The sequence below is a fragment of the Podarcis bocagei genome, assembly GCF_964188305.1.
Source record: "Podarcis bocagei genome assembly, chromosome: 4".
Taxonomy (NCBI): domain Eukaryota; kingdom Metazoa; phylum Chordata; class Lepidosauria; order Squamata; family Lacertidae; genus Podarcis; species Podarcis bocagei.
In genome coordinates this window covers 98,852,366-98,879,653 of record NC_138128.1, presented here as the reverse complement: position 1 = coordinate 98,879,653, position 27,288 = coordinate 98,852,366, and the positions used below count along the sequence as shown (strand labels likewise).

Genomic DNA, 27,288 nt, shown 5'->3' with positions numbered 1-27,288 from the left:
CTTGCTTGTCAGCCAAAGTGGCTTCAAATCAAAGATACAGTGTTAGATGCTAGGGACACATGGGTGTATGACATTTTCTTGTCAGAATGATGAAGGGGCTGCATTATAAAACTATATTTTTGAGGTCATCAGAGAAAAGAATTATCGCCAAGTAAAAGGTATAGCTCAGCTTCTCTCTGTGTGTATATGCAGAGATGGTGATAGTTATGTGATATGACATCAGTTTCTTTTGGATTCATCAGCTTCAGAGTACACAACTCCTGGGTTGTATCTGGAGGAGAGTTTGTATAAAATGTGCAGGGTAGAGTCTGTTCCAGACTGTGCAAGCATAATAATTTTCCACAAATGGCCTTGGACAATGAGCGTCTCCATCTGTCTTCCTCATCTAGACCATGGTACTAAAACTGTGTCACCACCATCCCCAGTATTTTCCATCTCAGGACAAATGCATCCTATCCTACAATATCATCAATGTGGTACATTCAATTGATTCATTATCAATTATTCTCCCAGTTAGTGATGTTCCTGAGTAAGTGTTAGTCCTAATGTAGCCAAAATGGCTCCACACATATAAAAGAGCAAGGTATCAACAGAATTGAGGGGATCCCATGGTTTGCAGAAGGACAAAATACATTTAAGGGGGAAACATAAGAAGGTAACTTTCCCCTGCCCTCCGCTGAAAGCCAAGACAATGAAGATTGGACATGCTCAGTGGTAGCAGAATTCTTACCTCCTGGGGAGGGGAAAAGGAATGTAACTTCCTGGAGGATGGCCGGGCTGATTGGCACTCCACACCACAACATTTTGTTGCAGATTGAGATGTTTAAGTAATGTTCAACACAGTGAGATGTACTTCTGAATAAATATGCATAGGAAGAGGTTGAACTTTATGTTTTGTCTTGCGGTGGCAGGGAGAAATAAGGCAAGCTTTGGAGTTCGGGACCTACTGCTGTTCTTTAGTAAGCAAGGGGCTTTCAAGGGGAAATAAAGAAGGAGGCTAAACTGCATTTTGAAGTAATGCATAACTATATATTTATTTTGGTCAACGACCAGTAGAGAAATTGAAGCAATGCACATCAGCATCTAAATGAGAGACCCAGTATGACCAAAAGGTCCAGAACCTAAAATTAACTGCCAGAACGTAGAGCAAGTAACATTTCTGATGGGGATTCTCTTGAGCACTTTGGACAAAACAACAAATATTGGAGAAATATTGGAAGGGCAGATTGTGAACAACCGTCTTTTCAGAAACCTTACAGGACACCAGAACAAGAACACCCAACTTTGGCTGCAAGGATTATGCACCCCAAAAAGGTAAGCAAGGGAGGACTCCATGCCTCTAAAGGATGACTGTTATAAATTTCTCCCATATACAAAAGACCCTGGCAGCATGTGGCTGAACAACCCTTCCTCTCTCAACAGCTACAGCTACAAGGAACAGAGGTTAAGCATACACTGCAAAAGAGACATTGCATGCAAGTAAGCTTTCGCTACAAACCAGTGAAAGCAAGTGAAACCCTCCTGTCTTTCGCCGCCAGCACAAGAGACCCCACTGCTGCTGACTAATCCCTTTTACCGTAGGAATGGGATTTTCCTGCACTGGGCTGTTTTTTGTTTTTTTCTAATTCCGGTCTTGCTCTTGGATCTCAACAAAAAATGAATTGTTTTTACTGGTTCTGCTAAAAACATAAACAATTCTTGGATTATTATACACATCATTATACGTATTCATACACATCTACACATCGGGGTTCCCAATGTAACCGGCACATAAGAGATACAACAATGAACATAACTGCAAATTCCTGAAAACAGAGAGGGGAAGGAAAGAAGCTCCGTCAGTCAATGCAGTCATCTCAGTGTTAACCTGTGGCAGCCCCCGCCTCTTTTGACACTTGTACTTCCAGCTTAGTGGGCATTGATCCACAAATTCTTGGCTTCTGTGCAATTTCCTTGCCAGGTGCTGGCTTCATTCTTAATCTGCCCTGACTGAAATATATAGAGTCTAATCAGTTGAGCATTTAATCACATTAGACACAACATGTATAACTGACAGAGCAGGAGATTTATTGGATATAAGCTGATTTAAGAGTGGAAATTCATAAGGAGCTCTGAACACAGTGAGATTGCAGTGCCAGCAGCAGCCTCAGGAAATTCAGAGCTAGGTTTCCTCGGGCATTAATTTGGGCAAAGGAGGGAGGTGGAATTGGTATCAATTATCCTTATTGTTCTAAATAAGATTATTACGTCTTTTGAATAACTGTGATGTTTTTTAACTTGGTTCTCTTAATTCCTGGCTGCTTAGAACGTCCTGCGGTCATGTTCTGAAACTATGTTTTTTTCTCTCTTTTATGGGCTAAATCTAGACTCATTTTCCTAGGACCAGCCTTGGATTGCCAGGTGGAGGGGCAGGGGATTCTTCTTTCCCTGACATCTTGGCATATGTCCTGGGCAGAAAGAGAAATTAGAACTTTGCATCTTGAAGTTGCCAAAGAATATTTGAGTTATGAAGCTTCCCTCACCGGAGCAATATCTAGTTGAGTTTTACAGGAATATGTGCTTGTGTAATATTTTCCTTTTAGCCCATCATACGCACGTTTTGTCTAATGGAAAAGAAATCAGTTGATCTCACCTATACTTGTTTAGATGTCTCAGCTATCCTTTGTGCAACCACGGACCTCAAAAGCTACCGCATTTTGTTCTACCCGACTAAGAGCCCTTCTTAACTTTCTCATATGCTGTTTAACCATGGGGGTGTTGCCCTCGGGTTGCTTTGCTCTTCTAAGCAAACATTTCTTGTTCTTTCTGTCTCATTGTCATGGCAACCTAGCTGTGTAATACACTGCCTACTTCCTTGAAACAAATCACACGCAGTGGAAATACTGTACCATTTGTGTTTTCAAATACCTGAGAATGCATTTACCGTGTGTGTGTGCCTGAATGAGACACAAAATATCTGTTATTTCCCAAGGAATCCCACGGAAACATAGCTATGTATATAAATCAAAGGGCTGTATCCAGCTAAACCATACTCCAATGAGTCCCACTGAAATCAAGGGACTTCCTAAGTTAGTCGTGAAGTCCATTGATTTCAGCCGGTCTACTCTGAGTGGCTTGGTTGGGTACAACCCATCTTCTCTCTCCAATGCTGGCCGTCTATCTGGGAGCATGACTGCAGTGGACCAGTGCCTGTTGATTTGTATAGGGCTGCTCCCCATGAGTTGGCGTCCTGAGCACTCATGTTTGGCAGGCTGTCCTAATGCTGGCATCCTGCCCAGTGTGGGGTGCAGCCGTGAGGTGAGCAAGCGAATGTGGCTGCCTCATGCCACTCTTAATCGTTCCTCCTGAATAGCCAAATGGGGTTTATGTCCTTGCTTCTTCATCTTGCACTTAGTCACTTGTGTTCTTTTAATTGTTAGTTTGATGGTTTTATATTTTTTAATCTGCTTTGAGTGACTCCTTTTGGAGTGGATAAATAAGTAAATAAAGTCTGGTGGCAATTGAAGCCATGGAAGGGAACTCTGCCAACTGACTGGGCTACAAAGACTCAAAACTAATAATAAACAAAACTAAGCAGTAAGAGAAATGAAAGCTTGTTTAACATATATTCCTCAGGTTGCTGGTAGGATACAACTACACACTTCAGTTGTGCTATCACAAAGGAAGTGCACTTGTGCATTGCCACCAGTTGTGCCCTGAAAGCTGTGGTGCATGGAAGAGGAGAGCAGCAGCTGATCTCAAGGGAAGAGGAGATTCATGGCCAAGGAAAGGGTCCCTCAAGCAATTCGGCCTCAAGCTGCTTAGTGCTTTGAAGTACCTTGAATTGCACTCAGATACAGACTGACAGCCGGTGCAGCTGATACAATAAAGGACTTGCATGAGCCAACACTTTGCCCCAGTCAAGATTTTAGCAGCAGCAGCATTCTGCAGTCATTGAGGTTTCCAACTGGTTTTATCAAGGAGCTCCACATTGAATGCGGTACTGTCGCTCAGTCAAGATGCAATAAATATATGTAGGACCACGGCCAAGTATCAGGATTGAGTGCAGCTAATCTGGGGTGGGACCCAGGTAAGGAAGGCGCACGTCTGATAGTTAACTCTTTATTGGCAAGAGAAACACTAACAATAGCTTTCATGGTGCTCCAGATACCCACATTTCTAGCCTCTAGACAGGTTTGGGTCATATGGCACAGCTTCCGCAGCAACAGTGGGACCCCTCCCCTTCTCTGCTTTATACGCGGCTGGCGCTGTGGTCTAAACCACTTAGCCTAGGGCTTGCCGATCAGAAGGTCAGCAGTTCGAATCCCCGTGACGGGGTAAGCTCCCGTTGCTCGGTCCCTGCTCCTGCCAACCTAGCAGTTCGAAAGCAAATCAAAGTGCAAGTAGATAAATAGGTACCGCTCTGGCGGGAAGGTAAACGGCGTTTCCATGCGCTGCTCTGGTTTGCCAGAAGTGGCTTAGTCATGCTTGCCACATGACCCGGAAGCTGTACCTCCTCAGCCAATAAAGCAAAATGAGCGCTGCAACCCCAGAGTCGGTCACGACTGAACCTAATGGTCAGGGGCCCCTTTACCTTTACCTAGGACAGGTTGCGTACCCACCACCTGAGACTTCTCCTGCACGGAAGTCATCACTGCTCTTCCCTTTTCAAGCACCTCCTGGTTCTAGGAGACAGTGGGGCAAGGGAAGGTGGGAATCTACTGACCTATCCCTTGCCTAAACCATCCGTTCTTCGTGCTCCACATCCTGCCCTGACTCTCCCTCCTTCCCTGGCCCCTGGCTTGCAAGTGCCCCATAAATCACAGGTCCCCTCTCCTGGGTCACTTCCCTGGTCAACTGCCTTCACCACAAACTTTTTGGAGCCCTTCCGGTCCCTGATATCAGTGTACCAGCTGGAAATATGCAAAAGCCACTTGTTAAAATGAACAGCAGTTCTGGGGGTACCTGTACCGTCTGCAAGATTTAAACCATTGTGATTTGGGAAAGAGACATTTTACAATTTTATAATGTGCCTTTTACAATTATATTTTTGGATACAATAAGAAAAAACCTAATAATATTTTGAAAACTAGATATGACAGCTCAGTATTTTTGCATCTTTTTCTAGCAGTTACATCATGTGGTTATCATGCCATAAATACAGTGGTATTCTCTTTAGTTTCATAGCACCGAACTAGCAATTTTTTTAAAAGCAGAATTTCTCAAAATTTAAGAGGCAAACTTTTCACACCTGTGCAACATCAACATTTTATATCTAATCTCTGTATGAGATGCACTTTGCATTCACTCCTTTTGTCTTGTATAAATCTAATAACCTCTAACAATGATGTAAGATATAATAGATGTTTGTTTTACAAGGTGACTGATCTTTTGGCAGCCTTGAAGGCCTTTTAAAAAATTGATTAGCTGGTGGATAATGTTCAGAGTGGATATGCCCAGAGGGAAATAGTTGACACCCAAATCCATGTGTGACAGATTACCATTTGTATTTCAAAGTAGACTTATATGGGAGAAGGGAGAAAGTGACGTGACAGAAATTTGTTCAAACCTGCCTCAGCCTTTCTGTGCTCAGATAACATTTGCACACAGATGAGTGCATTGCAGGAATCATTTTATGTAACATACAGACTGGGAAACTTTATTCAGCCTATTTGCAAAGTTTGTTAATTAAGGAAACAGTTTACTTGATTACATGAAAAAAATATCCCGTAAGCTGTCTTTGATTTCTTGTTAGGAAAAGATTTCAAGAAAAAATATATTAAAGAGGAAGCGCAAGTGAACAAAAGGGCACCTTCAGATGTGCCAGTGAAAGATGCTACTGCACATAGGCAAACAAAGAGAATCAATGTACTTTAAACTATTGGTCCTTGCTGATCAATCCCACTTGGTTCAAAAGCAAGTGTCCATTCCCAACAAATTATTGTGCAAAATTATTTTGGTACCCTTTGCACATGTCTATTATTGTTGTTACTATTAATTTCATTTATGAATCACTTGCGATGAAGCATCCCGAAGCAATTTCACAATACAGTGAAAAGATATATGAAACAATTGCTTGCAATGAAAACAATTTCTTACACACACACAAAATTCAAATCCGATACAGATACCGATTTTGATTTTTTAAAAAATCTCCGCTTAAAGGGGTTGTTGAAAGTGGAAAATCTTCATGGTGCTGAAAAGACAGTAGAAATGGTGCTTGTCTGATATATAGTGGGGAAAGTCTCCTTGTCCCAAGCAGTGTAGTGCTTTCTACACCAGAATCTTGAACTTGGCGCAGAAGCCAAGCTTTAGATTTATTGCCATGTCTCTGAATGAAGGAAGTTCTAAGTTTTACAGCGATTTTATCCACTGAGTGCTTTTTTGTAATCTTTGCGTGCGCTACTTAGAAACTTTGACAATTAAGCAGTATAGAAATAATAAGACTTTCTACCTGTATCACTTAAGACTCCAGCTGAAGTCACTGATTCTGGGGAGCCTGAGTTGGAACTCCCACTTTACTGGTTAAGCAAGCCATGGCCCAAGGCACATTAAGCACAATTTATGATGGAATTCGAAGGCAAAATGAACTACAAATCCTCAATATCTACATCAGTGGTGTAATATGGCCACTTTCTCGCCTCCCTACATCCCCATGTTACGGGTAATTTGACACAGATTATTGTTGTCATTTTGTATTCTTGAGATCCCTTAGGGTGGTAACTTTAAACAAGCCATGGGCTTGTGTAGCACTCTTTGTGCCTCCCTCATTAGTTGGCATGCTCTGCTGTTTGGCATTACGGCGTGTAGTGCCTGCAAATTGACATCCTCAGTTGGAGGATACGGGAAAATTTAGCATTTGCACAAGGGACGCTTTCACAAGATCATCATAAGAAAATATTGAAGAAAAGGTTACCTAATAGAGAGATTTCTACCTTAAGAATGGCTATATGAATAGATCCTGTGTTGGAGGATTGAATATTTCTTTTTTCTTTCTTCTCAATGCTGTTCCTTGAGTTGAGGAAGTTTACTGTGACAAAATTTGGAAATACCTGACTAAAACGGCTTGGGGAATCTGGGTTCAGAGCCTAACTAGTGCATTCTGCTTCTAAAAAATCTTATGTGATGCATTTCACGCTTCTAATCTGAACAAAAATCTGGATTAAAAAACCATGCAGATTATTCCACATTCTTTTAAAGGCGCAGGCACCTTTTAAATTTTAACAGGTTTTTAATGTGCACTCATACTAATAATTTATTTAGATTTTGCGGTGTGGGGAGGAAACAGAAGGTTGGTACCGTAGCAAACCAAGCTGTAAGAAAGACAGAAAATAAATGCATTCATGCTGATTTGTGACCCAGACTAGGTGAATAAGAACGGCTGGATCTTTGCAGGGGTGTGTGTGTCAGAGTGGAGAGATTTTCTTAGAGGAAATGTTTCTGTTCACAGTCGCTGCTAGCCAGCCATGACATCCTCCAAGACACAGGGAATCCCCCATTTACGCACATTCAGTACACGCACAACTGCACACATGTGCATCGCACTGAACCCAGAAGTGACACAAAAATGTCACAAAAGGGAGTGAGTGTTTGCGGGCTTTTTCAATGGTGTTGCGAAAATATGCAATTTCACTTAAATGTGTGGTGCCTTGGAATGTAACCTCCACAGTAAATGTAATATTTTAGGAGCTCAGCCTGGGCATTCCACTTTCCCCACCCCAATTTTCTGTGTTGTTGTTTTTTCTAGTTGTCTCTCACTATTTTACGACTGTGAGCAATTCTCAGTGAACTTTCTTCTCCAGAGGAGGAATCTTTGGTTTTGCCATTTCTGTCAGTAATCATATTTTGAGTTTGTGGGTGTCATCCCTGAGTTATACTGTAATGATGGGGGGTGCTCCACACTGCATGGGAATTTTTAGAAGCCAAAAAATATTGTGGTTTTAAAGTAGATATTGTAATTTGTGAGTTTGGACCCATCATGCCAAAAATTGGGTGAAGTCATGGCAACGTCATGTTTCGGTCCTGCCATTGGCAGGGGGTTGGACTCGATGGCCCTTGTGGTCTCTTCCAACTCTATGATTCTATGATCTTGATTCAGTATGGCTCCTGGAATCCTAATGGTGTTGCAATCTGCTTCCCCCCACCCCCACCTCAGGAACCCTTGTGCCAAAGTTGGCAGTAATATCTCAGACAGCCAAACCCGTGCCAACAGAACAGTCACAGTCTTGCCAAACCTATGCCAAAGTCATGCTTCAGTCTGCCATTTGATTAAATATGGCGTCCAAATGTTGACACAGAGCACCACCCTCACCTTGGGAATCTGCCATGTCTAGCGACGATATCTTGGGAGGTCCTTGGATGTATAGAGAGCAGATAGACAGACAAATCGCTTTCAGAAATCTATACTAGATGTAGCAGGACCTTTCCTGTGGAAGAAAAGAATGTAGCCTTCTGAAAAGGAAAAAAATATTCATTGGAGAGAACCTTGGATGAAGCAGTAGTATCACTTACACAGCCACTGGCAGGTTTTGAGGCAAGAAGCAAGTGGAATGATGGAAAGCAGGAGCATGAGAAAATGCAGTCAGCTAGGTTATTTCTCTTGCTTCCCCACCCACCTCCAAAAGCAATGGCAAAAGCCACAATATGCTTCTGTAGAGGAGGTGTGTAAAATAACATTGTTATTGTTAATCCCACTTATCCATCATCAGTAAATGGTGTGATGCTTCTGTAATAATTTGAGATGAATCTTGCAAACTGTTGCTTTTTCCAGTTTCAGGGCTTCACAACGTAACTCTGCCTAACTTGTAGCAGCCATTCCTGGCTTTCAGTTTAGTCTCTGATACAAGGAATATCTCTCAGCCCCCTTTGATTAGACACCTCCACTGCTCTCACCTAATCTGTGAAACAGACAATTGGCCCTTTAACCATACACACTCCCACATAAACTGCAACAGAGGCTTTAATAGAGTTTTCTCTGCGTGGTCTTAGAATCATAGAGTTGGAAGAGACCCCAAGGGCCATCGAGTCCAACCCCCTGCCAAGCAGGAAACACCATCAGAGCACTCCTGACATATGGTTGTCAAGCCTCTGCTTAAAGACCTCCAAAGGAGGAGACTCCACCACACTCCTTGGCAGCAAATTCCACTGTCGAACAGCTCTTACTGTCAGGAAGTTCTTCCTAATGTTTAGGTGGAATCTTCTTTCTTGTAGTTTGGATCCATTGCTCCATGTCCGCTTCTCTGGAGCAGCAGAAAACAACCTTTCTCCCTCCTTATGTGACATCCTTTTATATATTTGAACATGGCTATCATATCACCCCTTAACCTCCTCTTCTCCAGGCTAAACATGCCCAGCTCCCTTAGCCGTTCCTCATAAGGCATCGTTTCCAGGCCTTTGACCATTTTGGTTGCCCTCCTCTGGACACGTTCCAGTTTGTCAGTGTCCTTCTTGAATTGTGGTGCCCAGAACTGGACACAGTACTCCAGGTGAGGTCTGACCAGAGCAGAATACAGTGGCACTATTACTTCCCTTGATCTAGATGCTATACTCCTATTGATGCAGCCCAGAATTGCATTGCATCTTTGTGGAGCCAAACTAAGGAGTAAGGTTTAGCACTCCTCAGCTGCATACCCCCTCTGCTTTCTGTGTGATGGGACAGACGCTGCCACCACTGGTTATCACTCCTGTACTGACAAATCGCTCTTTAACCCCCAGCTCCATGGCACAGTGCTTTGGTAGAACTCTCCTCTTATGTAGTTGCATGTGGCTTGTTGAGAATCACTCCCCTTTCACGGCTTTTACCCCCATAGAGGAAAATGTGTGAGTTGTGATATCTTGTCCTGAGAGGTAGTAAAAACAGCTTAGAGTGATTTTCCACAGGGAAAGGTTAAATAAGCCCCTATTGTACCCCTGGCAAATCACCGTTTCTGTGACTCCATGTTATAAAAACAAAACATTCCCCTCAAAAAAATATTGTGGAAGTACATGTAAAATTTATTTCTATCCTTAGTTGCCAGGGCTGTAAATTAAATGTGCATTTATTTGAACAAAAGACTGAAAAGGCACCACTTTAATGTGAGTAGTGATCCTGAAAAATCCATAATGTATGATGTCTTCCTTTCCATTTCTTTACAGACTTGGAACACTTTATAGGACTTGTGCATGAATTTGCATGCACACCCACATACACCAAGCACACATACACAAGTCTGATGCAAACCAGGTCCTCCCAGACATTTGAGAACCCATGTCATCAATTACACTGAGCAAATCTTCCTGGCATGGCATTAAAACGAAAAAAAAGAACTGTCGCTTCCTTCTTGTCAATGTGCAGCCATGCAACTTATCTTAAGACACCTAGGTTTTATGTTCGCCTGTTTAAAGCTTCTGAAACAATAAGAGTATTATCTGAGGCATAAGCCAGCCCTGCATTTCAGAACCCTATTTTTTTTTTTTTTTGCCGCCAACATTCCTCTAACTTTGCAATGCACACATTTTCAAAGCATTGTTATGCATACAACAAAATGTTTTCCTAAAGTTAATGTATGTCTAACTTGTTCACCTTCCCCTGTTAAACTTCCCTGTCCTTCTTGCTATCAGCCTGTTGTCTTTGTCTCCTCATCACCCTCATCTTAAGAGCTTTATTATTTATGATTATTTACATGGCATTATTTACTTATGTACGCTTGTCAGGCAATAACAATATTCTTGTAACTTCATATAGTCACAAGGGGAACAAAACGATCTCAGCTCGTATATATGAATGAAATAAGGGACTGGTTCACACATTCATGTGACTCACACTTCCATGAATACTTGAAATGAAAGCTTTAGTTCTGGTGTGTCATCTGTGAAGGGCCATTCACACACGAGTAATCTGTTTTTGTAATCCAATGATGAATATGTGTTTGTGAACAAGACCTAAGAACTGGTTTTCTGCCTTTTGCCATTATGAGAATTTATGGCTGTAAGGGCAGGTATATGTTGAAAACAATGACTTAGTAAACCTTATATTTTGACTATGATAAAACTGGATTCCAAACTACACAAAGATAAACGAGGTCCAGATTCTTTCATGCTGTGGGATCATTCATTTTCGCATGTCTCATAACAAGACTTTTATTTATAGCTATGGAAAGAAAAATAATGGGGGCCATTGACTTGGTTAGAGGTGATACACTTGGATCCTGTTCCTTTTCAAGTGAAATGCAGCAACAGTCTGCCCTCCATAGAGTGAAATAATTTTTACATGCCTTGTCAGTCTCACTACAGCCATGGAAAGAAATACGTGCAAACTGAGACGTAGTGTTATTTATATTGCTCAGAATGTTTTTGCAGTTAACAACTTCCACCTCCCCCCTGTTCTAAAGGCCTTGGTTTCACATAGCCCCATTTACAATTTTGATCCAAGCCTTTTCAGTTGCTGTCTAATTAGTAATTCCTTTCATGGAACATTGTCAGTTTATACCAACGAATATCATAAAATCGTAAATTGGTAGAGTTGGAAGGGGCCATCTAGTTCAACCCCTTGCAAAGCAGGAATCTCAACTAAAGTATCCATGACAAATGGCCATCCAACCTGTTTTTAAAAAAACTTCCAAGGAAGGAGAGTCTACCACCTCCCAAGGGAGTTCATTCCACTGTCAGACAGCTCTTACTTTCAGAAGCGACACGGTCCGGTTTACGGGCGGTTGAAGTCCTGGCTGAGGACGTCGGGACCGGGGGCAAGATGAGAGCAGGAACAGGAGTCCAGAAGCCAGGAGTCAGGAAGCCAAGGGTCCGAGGGTCAGGAAAACAGGAGTCAAGGAGCCAAGGGTATGAGGATCAGAAAGCAAGGAGTCAAGAAGCCAAACACAGCAAGGCAGGTGTTGGAATGAAGTTATATGGCTTTAGTAGAAATGTTATAAGGAATTAAGCATAAATAGATTAATAGAATATTAAAGGAAAAAATAAGGTTAGAATGTGTTAAGATAACTATAGGATAGAAAACAGAGGAAGATGGAAAGGAATTGCTGAAATAATTAACAGAAGTGGGATACAAAAGGGGAGGTGTGAGGAGGTCGTTGAAATAAGTGAATGAAAGATAAGATACTGAAATTGTTTGATGTGTTTTTAATTGTTTTTGTTTTGTTTTGTTAGTTTAGTGTGTTAGTGTTATATAGTGTTTCTGTATTGTATCGCTCTTTTTTTGTAGTGTTTAAATTGTTGGAAAAGTAATAAATATTATTTAAAAAACAAACAAACACAGCAAGGCAGGAAGTGTGTTGCTGTGACAAGGAGCCAAAGGGAAATGCTGACTTTATATCCCTTCCTGGCTCTTGCCACCAGGTGCTGTGAGTTACCAGTCAGCCTCACCTGTGCGGCTGCACCTTGCCTCTTCAGAACAAACTTAGGAAAGCCCCAGTCCTGCGAAGCTTTACCGGTCACAGGGCCTGGCTCCTGCACGCACTCCTGACAAGAAGGTTCTGTCTGATGTTTAGTTAGAATCTCATTTCTTGTAACTTGAATCCATTGGTTCAAGTCCTAGCCTTCGGAGCAGGAGAAAACAAGCTTGCTCCATATGACAGCCCTTTAGATGTTTGAAGATGCCTATCATATTTCCTGTCTCCTCTTTACCAGGCTAAACATAACCCAACTCCCTCAACTGTTCCTCATAAGGCTTGGTTTCCAGACCCTTGATCATCTTGGGTGGCTCCCCGACCCAATCTAACCCTACAGCCCAATACAAAAGGGGTTTGGATTGCTCTACAGTGGACCAGTCATATCATTAGGCAAAATGAGGCAAATGCCAAAGGACAGGAAGCAGCAGAAAGATGCTGAACAGCAGTGTGTGCCCCTTGACCTGTTTCCCATAAATTAGCCTGCTGCCCTCAGGTGCAGTGGAAGGGTGTATCATCAACATGTTATTAGAACAAAAGTCCAAACGTTGTCCCATCCCAGCCAATAAAACCAGATACAGCAGGTGGAAAGGTAAAAGAAGAGTTTATTCTGGGCAGTCCAGAGTCCTGTTATGGATCACTCCAGAAGGAACAAGCCCCAGACAAAGCAGGTCCAAAGCATTTATACTTTGTATATTGTAGCAAACACAGAGACACATGAACTTCTGTGTCACTGTTGGCCAGGAAAGCATGTGATCAAGGCATGCTTGAATCAGGTTCTTCCACTTGGCTTCAAGACAGGTATTCACTGACCCTTATCTCGGGTTTAGGCCTGCTCGGCATAACTGGACTTGCAGTTGCAACTGTGGACACGTCTTGCGTAGTCATGGAGACATCTTGCTGTGGGAATGTGTTTCTGCAGACTCAGTACTTAGCAGGCGGAAGTCAGCTGTGCCTAGTTCTTCAGGGTTGTGAGCCTGCTGGGCATGGGATGTGGCCAAAGTTCTCATCAAGCCAAGCAGAAAATAGCCTGCCCTGTGATTCGGGCCACTTGTCCTGAGATTTGATCCTACCCCTTGAAACTCAGAACAGGTTAAAACCTTAACCTTAAAAGGGTAAACATGCAGGTGCAAATGAACATTCAGATACACATTTGCTTGTGCACATGGAAATCAACTGTATATTACACCTGTTAAATTGGCTAAAATGTATAAGGTAAGCAATAAATGTTGGAAATGTAAAGGAAATGTTAAGAAAATCAACTGCTCCAAAACTACATCAATCTACCCCATTGTATTTTTTACAAGAGTGTTTCATTTGTAAAATTGCATATCATTGCATGAGGACTTTGCCAGCACACAAATGACCATGACCAGGAACTGACCTTTTTACTGTTTTTCATTTTTGCCTTATTACATGTATTATCCATTTGATTACCCATGGCGGGACTACACAGGACTGTAAAAAAAAGATGCAACAGAATCCATCCCTTCATAATTAAAAATTGAATTCAGTCCAGTTACAGATAAGTCTCCCTAGCCTTTTGATTTTGGAGACATCTAAAAAGTCACATTATTCTATGGGCTATGGACTTTGCCAGACCCGATTAATGTAGCCACAGTAGTACATGCTCTGGTGACTTCTAATTTAGACCTGCAGCGTGCTCTTTGTGGAACCGCTCTTGAAGATAGTTTGGAAGCTATTGCTAGTGCAGAACATGGCAGCCAGATTAGTGACTGGCGCTGCAAATTTGGATCATGTGGCACCAGTCTTGAAGGCTCTTCACTGGCTGCCCATGTTCTACTGGGCCCAATTTAAGGTGTTGTTCTTAGTGTGTAAAGGGGCACCCCTCCCATTATCTGCTGACTTGTGCTTTTAGATCCATGGGAGAGGCCCTGCTTGTAAATCCATCAATAACGATAATTCATAGTGTGACAGCTCAGAAGAAGGATTTCTCTGTTAGGTGCAGAACTCATTCCCTTTGGAGACACAGTTGGCCCACTCATTAATTAATTTTCAGCGTCAACTTAAGACATAACTTTTCCTTCAGGCATTTGGGGAAGGCTGAAGTGAAAATTGGTCTCTTCTACTGCTGGGTTGTTGTTTTTTTATATTGGTCCTATGGTTTTATGTAATCGTGTATGTTTTATATTTCAGTATATTTGTATTGAATTCTCTTTTGTACTGACTGCCCTGGAACCTTTGGGTGGAAGAGCAGGTTATAAGTGGAATAAATGAATAAATATTTGTGGTACTAGGTTTTCTTGTTTTCATTTATTTGTTTTGAAAAATATCCTGACACAGAAGTCATTTGGACCTTCAGAACAGCTCACCACACAAGTTTAAAGCAGGTGTGATACAAAAAAATGTGACTACAACATACAAGACACAGAAAAGTAGCTAAAACCTAGGAAAGAAATCCAGGACAGTGGTACTGTAAGAGGTCAATTTGCAAAACAATCAAATAAAAATACACATGTCACCAAACATACATTAAAACAGTACAAACACCTTATCAAACAAATTGCAACCCCAAGCAAATAATTAGACAGGTAAGGCCATCTAAAATCAGGTCAGTCAGCATCTTCTAGAAAAATGATGCCTCTTGTAAGGTCCATAGCAGAGCAGCTCTTTCTAGGGAGCAGATTCCAAAGTGTGTGTCACCAGTGATGAAGGGCATTCCCCTTTTGCAAGGCAGCCTGACCTCAACCAATCTTCTGATAACACCAAGGTTGCTGGTTCAATCCCTGGATGGGACAGCTGCAAATTCCTGCATTGCAGGGGGCTGGACTAAACTCTACAATTCTATGATTCTGTGAAGCCTAACTTCAACCAAAGCTGCTACAGCAGATCACCAGTTGTTTACTTCGTTGGGCAGAGGAGTCCATAAAGGAGAAGGTGATATCTACGGTATGTTTACATAGGTTTACAGTGGCATAGACCAATAAAGGAGGGGGAAATTCAGATACTTTGGTGGTTTGGACAACACAAGTTTTCTTTCTTATAACATTTTTAAAATTATGTTAAAACTTTTTGTTTTACTAATGTCTAAACAATTATCTGCCAGAAATATTGAACTGCTCATATTTGCAATTATGAATGCTGAACTAGACTGTTTATAATACAGTATAACTGGAATTGTGTGCTTTCAACTCTGGCCCATCCTTTTGCTAAACATTTTGAAACTGATGCAATCTCCTCCAAATCTTCCTGGATATTTTCTAAATTCAAAAGTGACACCAAAAAGAAGTGTTGTGTGACTAGATTGCATACATGTTGAGTTAGTGCAGCTGTGGCAAACATAGTCACTTTGGAACTTTATGCTTTGATCTTATTTTGCAAATAGTTCTCTTTATAGACAATGCCTGTTTGCAATCTAGGCTCTGTATAAACATTTCTTGCACCTTATTTCCTTCATATGATAAGAAAAAAAAACCTCTGTTTCCAGTTGTAAAAGGGAGATCAGAAGAATTGCACAAATATTAATATGTTGTTGGCATCATAGCACTGAGAAGGCAACCACCAGTTGCTGGATGCTGTCAGAAAAGGAGTTTCTTACAGGTTATTGAAATGTATGTGGAAGGCTGTCTCTTTTATTTGACTGCGGCTATGATGAAGCATTTTATAAAGCCAAGAGCAAATAAAACCTACATTATTCTTTTCTCATTGCTAGCATTTTATGTGTTTTAAAAGATCGGAATAGTGATTGCAGTGCCTATCAGTGTATGTGGTACGTTGCGTAGAATAAGACAGGTCACTGTCCTATGAAGCTTCCACTCTAAAGTTTGACACACAGGAAACAACAAATTAGGGGGAAGAAGAGAGAATTCTATACTATTGTTCTATTATATGTGCTATTATATGTTGCAAGTTTAGTTGCAGTGCCTAAGGTTTGTTCCAAAGGCTTCTTGGAAACAGTAGACTGGTTGGGGGGAGAGAAGCAAAAGTGTTGATAGCATCATGGAGGTGTTCTGGGAAGCAGTTCTAGGAATACAGGGGAGAAAGGATGATGTCTTTGCAGACAGAAGCAGGAGAACTTTGGATGGCTGGGGATGGTAGAACTGGTCAAGGTTTAGGGTTATATAGGGATATAAGAGAAGAGAGACGAAGGCTGCAAGGCTACAGAGGATTTTGAAGATAAGAACAACGGTCTGGTATTACATTGGGAGCCAGTGTAAGCATATTAAAAGGGATGCAATTTGATCGTGGAGATGGGATTAGTGAAAGGGTTGAGCAGAAGAGTGCTAAATAGATTTGAGGGGATCAAGGTGAGACAGTAGGACGACCCAAGAGGAGAAGGGTGCAGTAATCTAGGGAAGAGAGAACTATGGAAGGAACCAGTGGTTTTTGCTGGCAGGACAGAGGGTAAGGGATGTATTTTTGCAAGATTGACTTGGCAAAGGACTAGGGGTCGAGAGTGGATAAAGGCAAGGCCACACACTGTTGAGCAAAGTGGATGGTGACAACAGTTAAAAAATTAAGAGAGTAGAGGGTGTGGAGACAGAAAGCAGAGGTGTGGTCTTGGGTATATTGAGATTAAAATGACAATGAAGACTAAGGCCTCCAAGTTAAGTTTGTTCAAGTAGAGAGAAAGATAAAGAAAAGTAATTATACTATTTTAATTTTTTTAAATCATTGTGGAACATTTGGCAGGCACTGAATTTATGAACTTACAGGGTGGAATATGATTGCTGAACAGCAATTCAGTTTTTCTACAGCTGTTTCCCTCAATATTTCCCCCCTCATTTTGCCATAGTTATGTTGATGAAGTTCACACAACTAATTTCATAGCCAGGTAATATTCTTTAAAACTTTCCCCCTCCTTCATCCTAGTAGCATTGTGGGCAAGTATAGTGCCAGTGATAATCTAAGTTCAGATTTTTGTGTGAACTGGCAAAATATTACTTTTCTACCTCCCCCACCCCCCAGGAAGAAGATATATTACTGATTTTTGGTTCAATTTCTTTCTCTCTTGTTTCTAACAGATATAGATGAATGTCTGGTAAACAATGGTGGCTGTGATCACTTCTGCCGAAACACCGTGGGCAGCTTTGAGTGCAGCTGCCAGAAGGGATATAAGCTACTAACAGATGAACGAACATGCCAAGGTAATTCTCCTTTTATCAAAGCTTGTTTATTTTTGTTTATTTTTAAATTAGTAATGTGATAAGTTTAAATCATTCAGTGCTAGAAATACAAGCCCATAAGATTTATATCTAGCATAGAGGCAGAGATATTTTGTAGAGAAATTGCTATAATTCAATGCTATAATTATTCTCAGAATATATGTAACATTCAGATAGGATGTTAAACCCAACTCCAGTTGAGGGCAAGAAAAAGGTGATTTACAGGTAGAACCAGCAAAATGTTCCAGTTGTTTAAAGCAGCAAGAACGTCAGAACTGAAAGTCTTGAGTGTGTTCAGTGAATATCACCTAACTATTGGATCTCCTTCCTTTAAACAGAACTAGGTCTTGATGTAGAGGCTAAACATTTGCCTAAGACTCAGTTTAAGACCCATAGGGAAATTATGTGCTCTCAATAAGCAAATGTCTGTGTATGTTTCAAATTTGGAAAGTGAGACATGGGTGATTAGTTTGCTGAGGTACCACTGAGCAACCTGTTGACCGGATTCTCACCTTTTAGGTTTTCATTTTCAGTTAATATCTGGCGTTCTTGGATAAGGTTTGCAAATCTTGCTGTGCAGTTCTTGATCCATGCTGACACCAAGGTTTTTGGTAGTATCTCAGCAAAGCTAATTGGAAAATACAACCCATTTATTTATTATTACATTTATATCCCACCTTTCCTTCAAGGAGTTCAAGGTGGTTCTCAGGTGACTCCCCACTTAGGCGGGGGTTACATTCTGAGGTCCCATGCAACTCGATGTGAGTTGATTATGCATAAGAGGAGGGAAGCCTTGCATGGTTCTCCTCATTTCATCTCTACAACAACCCTGTGTAGGGTTGAAAGATAGTGACTAGTCCTAGGTCACCCTTTGAGCTTCATGGTCAAGAAAGGTATTGGAACCTAGGTCTCACAGGTCCTCATCCATCACTCTGCACAAGAATGACTTATGAGATCCTGTGAACTGAGCTCAGGATGTATTTACTGGATACCACCAAGCTATTTTCATATGAGTTGGGGCTTTAGAAATACTCTTATAAATAAAGAAATGAGTGGCCCCGTGTGAGAGCGTAAAAGCCCAGCCAAGAAGCAGCTTGACGTAGCAATACAAAGCATAGATCTGACAGCCCATACACTTAAATAACCACTCCCAAAAGTTGCGGACTATTCATCTGCAGAGTGAACTGTATAGTACATGATATTCCTGTACAGAACTTTGAGATGGAACTTCAAGAAATCTTGTAGAAAGCCTTGTTTCCACCCCAAATTTAATATCACTTTGGTCTGTTTCTGTGCTTCAGTTGACATGAGATGATTTTCACAGCCATTGCTAGAACAAGGTGCACAGGTTCATTTGATATGGAAAAAGTTGTTTCAAAGTTATATGCTTTTTGAACATCCCACAAAGGGAAATTTATATTTCAGAGAGCAAAGAAGGAAATGTGAAAATAAAAATGTGCTTGTTGTATGTCCTTTAGGGGGCTAATTTCAAAGCATCAAGAACACAGTCACTGTTTTGCTTTTTTCTGATTATTGCAGTAACTATAGAAGGCTTTTATTTAATGAATGCTTCTGAACACTTTGAATATTTGCAGACTGTGCGAAGTGTTAAATGGGGAGGGGGGTATTTTGAAGCATTGAACAATTCCTCCTTTCCCCATTCTTTATAGAATGTGTGGGAAAGACCTTAGAAAATAAAAAGAAAGAAAGCTGAGCATAGGCTGGCACAGACAGCACCACCTGAGTGGGCAGAAACAGCACTGGGGATTTAGTTTGACAGATAAGAGCAAGTTGGGAGGCTTGGCAGTTGTAAGAATAATGTCAGCCCTGATGTTGCACAATAAGGTGACAGAGACTTCAGTTCAGGGTAATAGAACATGATGTTTAAGCCAGACACCATCTCTCAGCCTAACCTAATTTACAGGGTTGTTTATGAGGATAAAGGAGTTAAGGTGGGGGAACGTGTATTTTTTAAAAAATATGATGAAAGAGAACGTGATGTAAGAAAATGTGATGAAAGAGAGAATGACAGTGACTTCGGTAAAAAAAAAATTATACTTGAGGAGCCATTATATGAAAAAGCACCCACATGGGAAATAATATTTACCTGAAATATTGTTAGTCAAAAAAATTACATGTTTTGAAGACTTGCCACGTGACTTGTCTAAGAATAGCAGAGAGTAGCTGAACCGCTGAGACCATCGCCCTGAGGCTTCAAATGGCAGCCTGACAGGAAGCACAAATGCCACAGCATCTCTCTTTTGTTCAGCCGGGGGAACCTCAACATTTAACAACAGAAGCCGCAAAAAGCTGCAGAAAATGCAGACATATTGGTTTGTAGTGGTACAGCATAGAAATGAATTGCAAGTATTTTCCTGTTTCATGCCTGAGGTACTTCGGGCTTCCAGACCAATAGCAGCTATATTGTTAATAGCACCTGACTCACAAAAACAGGTGGTTTCTTGGATAATTTAGCTCCTGTCTGGTGTTTTTAATTGGTGAACTCAAGCAGTCAACATGACTGCTGGTGCTGCTGCTGCTGCTGCTGAATGACAGAAGGCTAATGGAGATCAAGGAATCAACAAAGTGTGAATCACCTGTATTTTGTTTCTTTCCTTACTGACATAATGTCATTGGTGCCTCTTGTTTTAAATGGAAGGAACAAGAGTGGTTTGAGGTTACTGGCCATGTCAGTTTATAAATCTCCTGCAGGCCTCCCCCTGTGTTAACTCGTGGCCAAGACATTTTTAAAGTGCTGTGGAGAGACTTGTGGCAGGTTATTTTTGGTGTTTTAATCCTCCCACAGTCTGTTTCAGAAACATTTAATTACATATTTGTTGAGAGATGAGGTAGCTGTTCATATTGTTTATGTATTTTTGCATCTGTTTTTATCCAGTTCACAGCTTCTGTTTATTTTAATTCTGCTTTATTTGGCAGCTAAAGAATTGCTTTAATTTGTGGAACTCTGATTTACATGTTCAGGAAAAGTACCGTATTTTTCGCTCTATAAGGTGCACCAGACCATAAGACGCACCTAGTTTTTGGAGGAGGAAAACAAGGAAAAATAAATTCTGAATCTCAGAAGCCAGAACAGCAAGAGGGATCGCTGCACAGTGAAAGCAGCAATCCCTCTTGCTGTTCTGGCTTCTGGGATAGCTGTGCCGCCTGCATTCGCTCCATAAGACACACACACATTTCCCCTTACTTTTTAGGAGGGAAAAAGTGAGTCTTATAGAGCAAAAAATACGGTAGGTGGCACAGCTCACTTGAGATTGTTTCCCTTCCGAATGCAGGAAAAGGGCTATTCGGGCAGTCAGATATAGGCTGCAAATGTATGGAAAGACACAGAGCCTGCTCAAGGAAAACTAACATGTCAGAGAGCAGGATTTCAGAAAAATCTTCTCCTTTAAAGTACAGTGGTGCCTCGCAAGAGGAAATTAATTCGTTCCGCAAGTTTTTTCTTCTTGCGAGTTTTTCGTCTTGCGAAGCACGGTTTCCCATAGGAATGCATTGAAAATCAATCAATGCGTTCCTATGGAGACCGTCTGGGGACAGAGGGGAAGCGCCGCTCTGTCCCCTCTTTTGAAGCAAGGGGCGGAGAGGAGAAGATCGCTTCTTCGCGCCGCCCCTTGCTTCAAAAGAGGTCCGGGGACAGCGGGGAAGACACGCTGCGCTTCTCGCTGTCCCCGGACCTGGGGCTGCGGGGAGAAGATCGCTTCTCCCCGCCGCCCCTTGCTTCAAAAGAGGTCCGGGGACAGCGGGGAAGACACGCTGCGCTTCCCGCTGTCCCCGGAGCTTGCGGGGCAAGCTTCGTTTTGCAAAGCAAGCCCATAGGGAAATTCGTCTTGCGAGGCACCTCGAAAACGGAAAAACCTTTCTTTTTGCGAGTTTTTCGTCTCGCGAGGCTTTCGTCTTGCGGGGCACCACTGTATTTAGGTTTTTTAGAAAAATCAAAATGAAAGGCCACCTAAAAAATATTTAAAGGTTTTGCAGTCGGCCAAAGCATGAAAAAGAAAAACAACTGTTAAGTCTCACCTTTTGAATGCATGGGGAGGAAGAATTGGCAATTGAGCTGAAGCAAAGAATAGTCTCCACACCTCAAAAGAAAAAGATTGAGAACATAAGCAGAGCGCTGACTGATCTGCCCAATGGCCCATCTAGTCCACCCTCCTGTCCTCACAGGAGCCACCCGATGCCCATTTTGGTATTTGCATAGTCTCCAACTGCCCTGAAAATGCTAGGACCTTCATGAAAACCCTTAAGCCGTCATGGCCTCTCACTTTGTCATGCAGAGTCCCAAATTCCCAGCTGCAAGCCTTCCCTCCCCCTCCTTGTAAAAAACCCCACCCAAATCTTTCCCCACCTTTTCATTCATTGCTCCTTCCATCTCCTGGCCAGGGAAAGAGAGAAGCAACAACCTACTTCAGCTTCTCATTTGCACAGATATCCCAGCTGCTCAGCAACACTGCACACAATGGGGAGGGTCTGCTCTGCGTCCAAACCTCTTAGGTCCCGGCCCAATTTGTTTGCATTGCTGCCTCACCTTTCCTTGCCAGTTTCATTTGGGAACCTCCAGTGTCACTGAGGTGTGTTGTGGGCATTTCCTCTTTGGGTCCTTCTTTGAAAAAGATGCAAGAGATCTGATCCTGCAGCTTGTCCCTTTCTGTGGCTTAAGATGAACCAGACTAGATTCCTGGAGTGTAGGGGCATTTGGGGAGGTGGGGAGGGGTCTTCCGGAGGAAAAACGCCTCCCTCCAAAGCCCTTTCCTGCCTGGCTTCTCACTTGGATGGGGAAAAGACATTGATTTCTCCCATGAGCTAAATTGGTGGCGCCTTCTGAAATCTGACGAGTCTCCCCATTTTGTGCATTTGGGTGAAGGAAGGTCCCAGAGTACAGTGGTACCTCAGGTTACAGACGCTTCAGGTTACAGTCTCTGCAAACCCATAAATAGTACCTCAGGTTAAGAACTTTGCTTCAGGATGAGAACAGAAATCGTGCTCCAGCAGCTCGGCGGCAGCAGGAGGCCCCATTAGCTAAAGTGATGCTTCAGGTGAAGAACAGTTTCAGGTTAAGAACAGACCTCCAGAATGAATTAAGTTCTTAACCTGAGGTACCACTGTAGCTAGGGGAGGGGAGGCCTGGAGTGGGGGTGTTTTTGCAGCTGATTCAGCCAGGATTCACCCCAGCAGCAGCATGCTGCAGTTGCTTACACATTCCTAAGTTGCTCAGAAGTTTGAAACACTAAAAAAAGGAAATTTGTATATCTCTGAACCATAGGAGCCAACTCCTAGAGGCCAAGGTCCCTTCGCAACACCCCCAATAAAATATTTAAGGGGGCCAGCCCCCATCCCGGTTGATGGGCATTGTCATTCAAATGCTGTGTGTGTGCCATGTCATGTCTTGTGCTCAAGTTTGTGGAGTGGTGCTTACCCCTGGGGGCCCCCAAGATTGGCACCCCTGCCCTGAATTCAAAAGTGTATATGTCCCTGGACTCCAAAATAAACATTGGGACACCCCATATCATACACCTGCACAATCACAATAATAATGGTTGTTCAAAGTTGTCATGCTTCTAAAATACTCATAAGTGCATTATGTCATTGCATAGTCTCCACACACACACACACACAGTGGTACCTTGGTTTAAGGACAGCTTAGTTTATGAACAACTTGGATTAAGAATGCTGCAAACCCAGAAGTACGTGTTTTGGTTTCTGAACTTTGCCTTGGAAGCAGAACAAGTTTTGCTTCCTGTTGAGTGTGTTCCATTTGTAAATTGAGTCCCCGCTGATATGGGAAAGCACGCCTTGGTTTAAGAACGCTTTGGTTTAAGAATGGACTTCCGGAATGGATTCAGTTCGTAAACCCACTGTATATAGTTAGTTGCATTTATTGATTTGGGGTTTTCTTTTCCTCTCGGCCTTCCCTAAACACAATATATAAATTCAAATATTTCTGTGCTTTAAAAACTGCAGTTTTGTCCTCTAATAACTTGTACTTGACCAGAATGCAATGCTGAAGCAGTGATACAGATACAGAATAGAATGTCCCTATTTTCATTTTGGGAATGTTGGAGGCTCTGCATTTGGCAGAATACTGTCTCCAACAGTGGAGATAGTACCTAGCCTTTGCAGCTTGTAGCCATTGATAACCCTGCCCTCTGCAAAATTGTTTAATCCTTTTAAAAAACCACCTCGTTTTTACGTAAAAACCAGAGAGCTAGTGAACCTGGCTCTTTAAAACAGAACATTGTTGTCTCCTTTCACTATTTCACCCAGCTGTAAATGAAACTATTTTGAGACCTTGTTATGCAAAAGGAATGGAGATTGGACGTGGGTTGGGTTATAAACTTGAAATTCAGCAGGAAGATTTACTGAGCTTTCCTCTTTCATTTGTAGATGGAAATGTGGTGAGCAATATTAGACAGATGCAATCCTCAGAGGCCAAGTAAGAGGTCATCCAGAGGCCACCACAAGGAAGGTTACTCAGGCTATTTTCACATAAAAAGATTTTATCTCCAAACACAAAAAGATTTTAAAATAGCATCTTGCCCCAAGCCCACACAAACCCCATGTTTGAACTGCTGTCCTCGTGGTCAGGTTTGAAGTCACTCCTCTAGAGAAGGGTGTGAGGCTGACTTGAAGGTCCAGTCTGTCTCCCAGAGAGGGAAGGGAACACCACAAACAGTGGAGTCCAGTGAGGTTTGGAAAGCCTCTGGAAGGTGGAACACCTACAATTCCTCCATTTGCACTTCATCCCTGCCTCTGTGTGCTTCGTATTCATGGCAGAAGATACCAAGAGTTCAAGCAGTTTAAAAATACCCCGATTTCCAGTCTCATCACATCCATGTCAGCTGATATAAGTGTGAAGGGAGATGCTGGCATTCAATATAGGGAAGGTTCTGGGGACTCATCAGGCAGGCACTGTTATTGCTTCTATGGGGGGGGGGAGTTTCCAGTACCACCACCGCTAGGGAGATGATCTTTGGCAACTTTACTTGGCAGGGGAACACTTAAAGGAACTGCTTCTCAAAGAATATTTATTGAGATTATACAAAAAATTACACATAAAGAAAAAACAAACAAAAGCTAACAAACACAAGCTAACAAGAAAGTTGACAAAAAGGCAACCTAGAAAGAAGGAAAAAAGGAAATAGGAAAAAGAAAAAGAAAAAATATTTTAAAAAAGGATAAATCCATTTTTCAGCATCTTTGATCTCATTTGCTTATTTCCTTGACCTCCTCACGCCTCCCCTTTTGTATTCCCGTGTTCCAAGTCTTTTCAGCAAATCCTTACCCTCTTTCATTTGACTTTGCTCTATACTTAACCTATTATAACTATACATTTTCATCCGTATAACTATCTATATTTACCTATTCTTATTAACCTTATTACCAAAACCACTTCTTTTCAGTCCAACATCATTTTAACATTCATTAATTTTACAGTAGTTCTGCAAATAGTCTTTAAATTTCTTTCAATCTTCCTCCGCCATTTCTTCTCCCTGGTCTCGGATTTTGCCAGTCATTTCTGCCAATTCCATATAGTCCATCAGCTTCATCTGCCATTCTTCCAGAGTGGGTAAATCTTGTGTCTTCCAGTACTTTGCAATAAGTATTCTTGCTGCTGTTGTAGCATACATAAAGAAAGTTCTATTCTTCTTTAGCACCAATTGGCCGACAATGCCCAGAAGAAAGGCCTCTGGTTTCTTCAGGAAGGTATATTTAAATACCTTTTTCATTTCATTATAGATCATTTCCCAGAAAGCCTTAATCCTTGGGCACGTCCACCAAAGGTGAAAGAATGTACCTTCAGTTTCTTTACATTTCCAACATTTATCATCGGGCAAATGGTAGATTTTTGCAAGCTTGACTGGGGTCATGTACCACCTATAAATCATTTTCATAATAGTCTCTCTTAGGGCATTACATGCCGTAAATTTTATACCTGTGGTCCACAACTGTTAAAGGAACTGCTTCTCTGATCGCTATGCAAGAGTGCCGTGCTTATTGTTCGGAGCAAAGTCACAAATAAACCCATTGTCTTGGGGCACGTGCAGACTTCCAGCTAAATTGGGCTTCTCAGTGACACACCAGCTTAGCTCCCAGATGTCCATTGCCCACTCTCCAGCTTCTAATCTTGGCAGGATATGCAAGAGGAAGAAACTGCTGCAGCCTCAAAAGAACAAGGAGGAGCAATTTTCAAGGGGGGTGTTCAGAGGAATAGGTCCTTATCTCACCTATTGCTAGCTCTCCTCCTTTTGAAAACCACAACTGAGGTCAGCTTTGAGGTGATGGGGACTATTCTTGGCCCCAGCTCTCAAAACTGTAGATCCAGGGGTGAGGTCAAGTACTACCCTCATACAGTGTTACCAATGCCTCCTCTTTGTTTTCGCCACAAGGGAAACCATTCACTTCTATGGGAGATAGTAAATGCCCCTAATTAGACACACATTCACGTGTCTCTGTCTCTGAAGAAGGAAGAGACAACAGAATGTTACGTGGAACAGTAGATCCAACAGGCAGGAAGGTTAGTTGTGGTCCACTGGTTGAGACTTGGTGGGTACTGAACACATCTTTATGATTCCTTTTATTAAAATATTTCAGAACTGTTTGTCATAATCTATTATACAAAGGAGTCTTAAGAGAAACAGAGACATTTCCTATTTTAAATAGACTCTGATTTGTTTTGCTGACAGTATGAAGTTCAGCTTTTCAACTTTATGTTTTGAGGCAGCAGAAACTGGACTAATAAAAAGTACCATGTTTTATTTTTTTGTTTTATTTCTTAAGGATCAATACATCAGTAAGTCTATTCCAAGAGCTAAGGTGGGGGAAGCAATGAGCCAAAAAGTCCTGGGGGAAACTGAATAATAAAAAGACTTTGCATTTATTTCCCTTTCTGGGGATCATTTGGATAATCTCCAGTGTACTATGTCCAACAAACACAAATGAAAATATGGATGCAAACCAAAATGCTTTATTTGACCTTGCTTTAGTATTTTTCAGATTGGACGTTTCCAACAACAAATGTCATACAGACAATCTGAGAACAAATTTACAGAGCTACAAAATAATCATTAGCTGGATTCAAAGCAAAGTGAACATATCATTTTTAAAAATATTGTCACTCCACCTCTTTGAATAAGTTCCAAAAATGCTTTTTAATTTTGCCTGGTATTGTTCAGTGATTATGACCTATTGGAGATATAATGATGGCTGCCTCCCAACTGTAAAACAGGATATACAGCCTTTGAATACATACTTCAACCGCATCTGTCAGTTTTTGCCCAGCTCCAGATCAGGTTTGGATATCTGGTGGTGGACCTCTTTGCAACAAACCAGAATTTCTAGCTTCCAAGATATGTCACAAAGTACCACATGGAGGTACCACAAGGGCGTCAATGTAGCCCAATGGGCTACTGTACATTTTGCTCCTGCTCCTCTCATGGAATGAATTCTCTGGAACCTATATTCAGATAGTCCTGCTGGCACCCTACTGGCCTCATTTGCCATGGTTTTCAAAGCTCCTCCAGCTCTCAGTGGAGAAGCCATGGGTGCTACCCATTTGCCAGTTTGGCATCCTGACCCCAAGTAACCGCATCTGACAGCCTGACATTTGAGTGGTGCTGTCTCCAGAGGCGGTTGCTATGATCCTAGCCTCTTGTTGCTCATCAGCCAACGGAGCACGTGGTCTGTCATTTCCAAGTATTGTGGGTCCAAAGTGACTGTGTATCAAGTCCTGTCTTTCCTTCACAGAGGCTTGAAGTTGGGCTAGAAGCAAAATACTCTTTATCAACAGGTCT

General features: G+C 41.8%; 1 protein-coding gene across 6 annotated transcripts in view; it reads left to right on the top strand.

Moving 5' to 3' along the window:
• SCUBE1 (signal peptide, CUB domain and EGF like domain containing 1) overlaps positions 1-27,288 on the top strand; it is a 191,909-nt gene that overhangs the window by 130,247 nt on the left and 34,374 nt on the right. For all 6 annotated transcript variants that reach the window (XM_081191594.1, XM_081191593.1, XM_081191592.1 and 3 more), the window contains one exon: positions 17,342-17,464. In XM_081191594.1, coding sequence (XP_081047720.1) covers positions 17,342-17,464 — 123 coding nt within the window. The remainder of the gene's footprint in view (positions 1-17,341; positions 17,465-27,288) is intronic.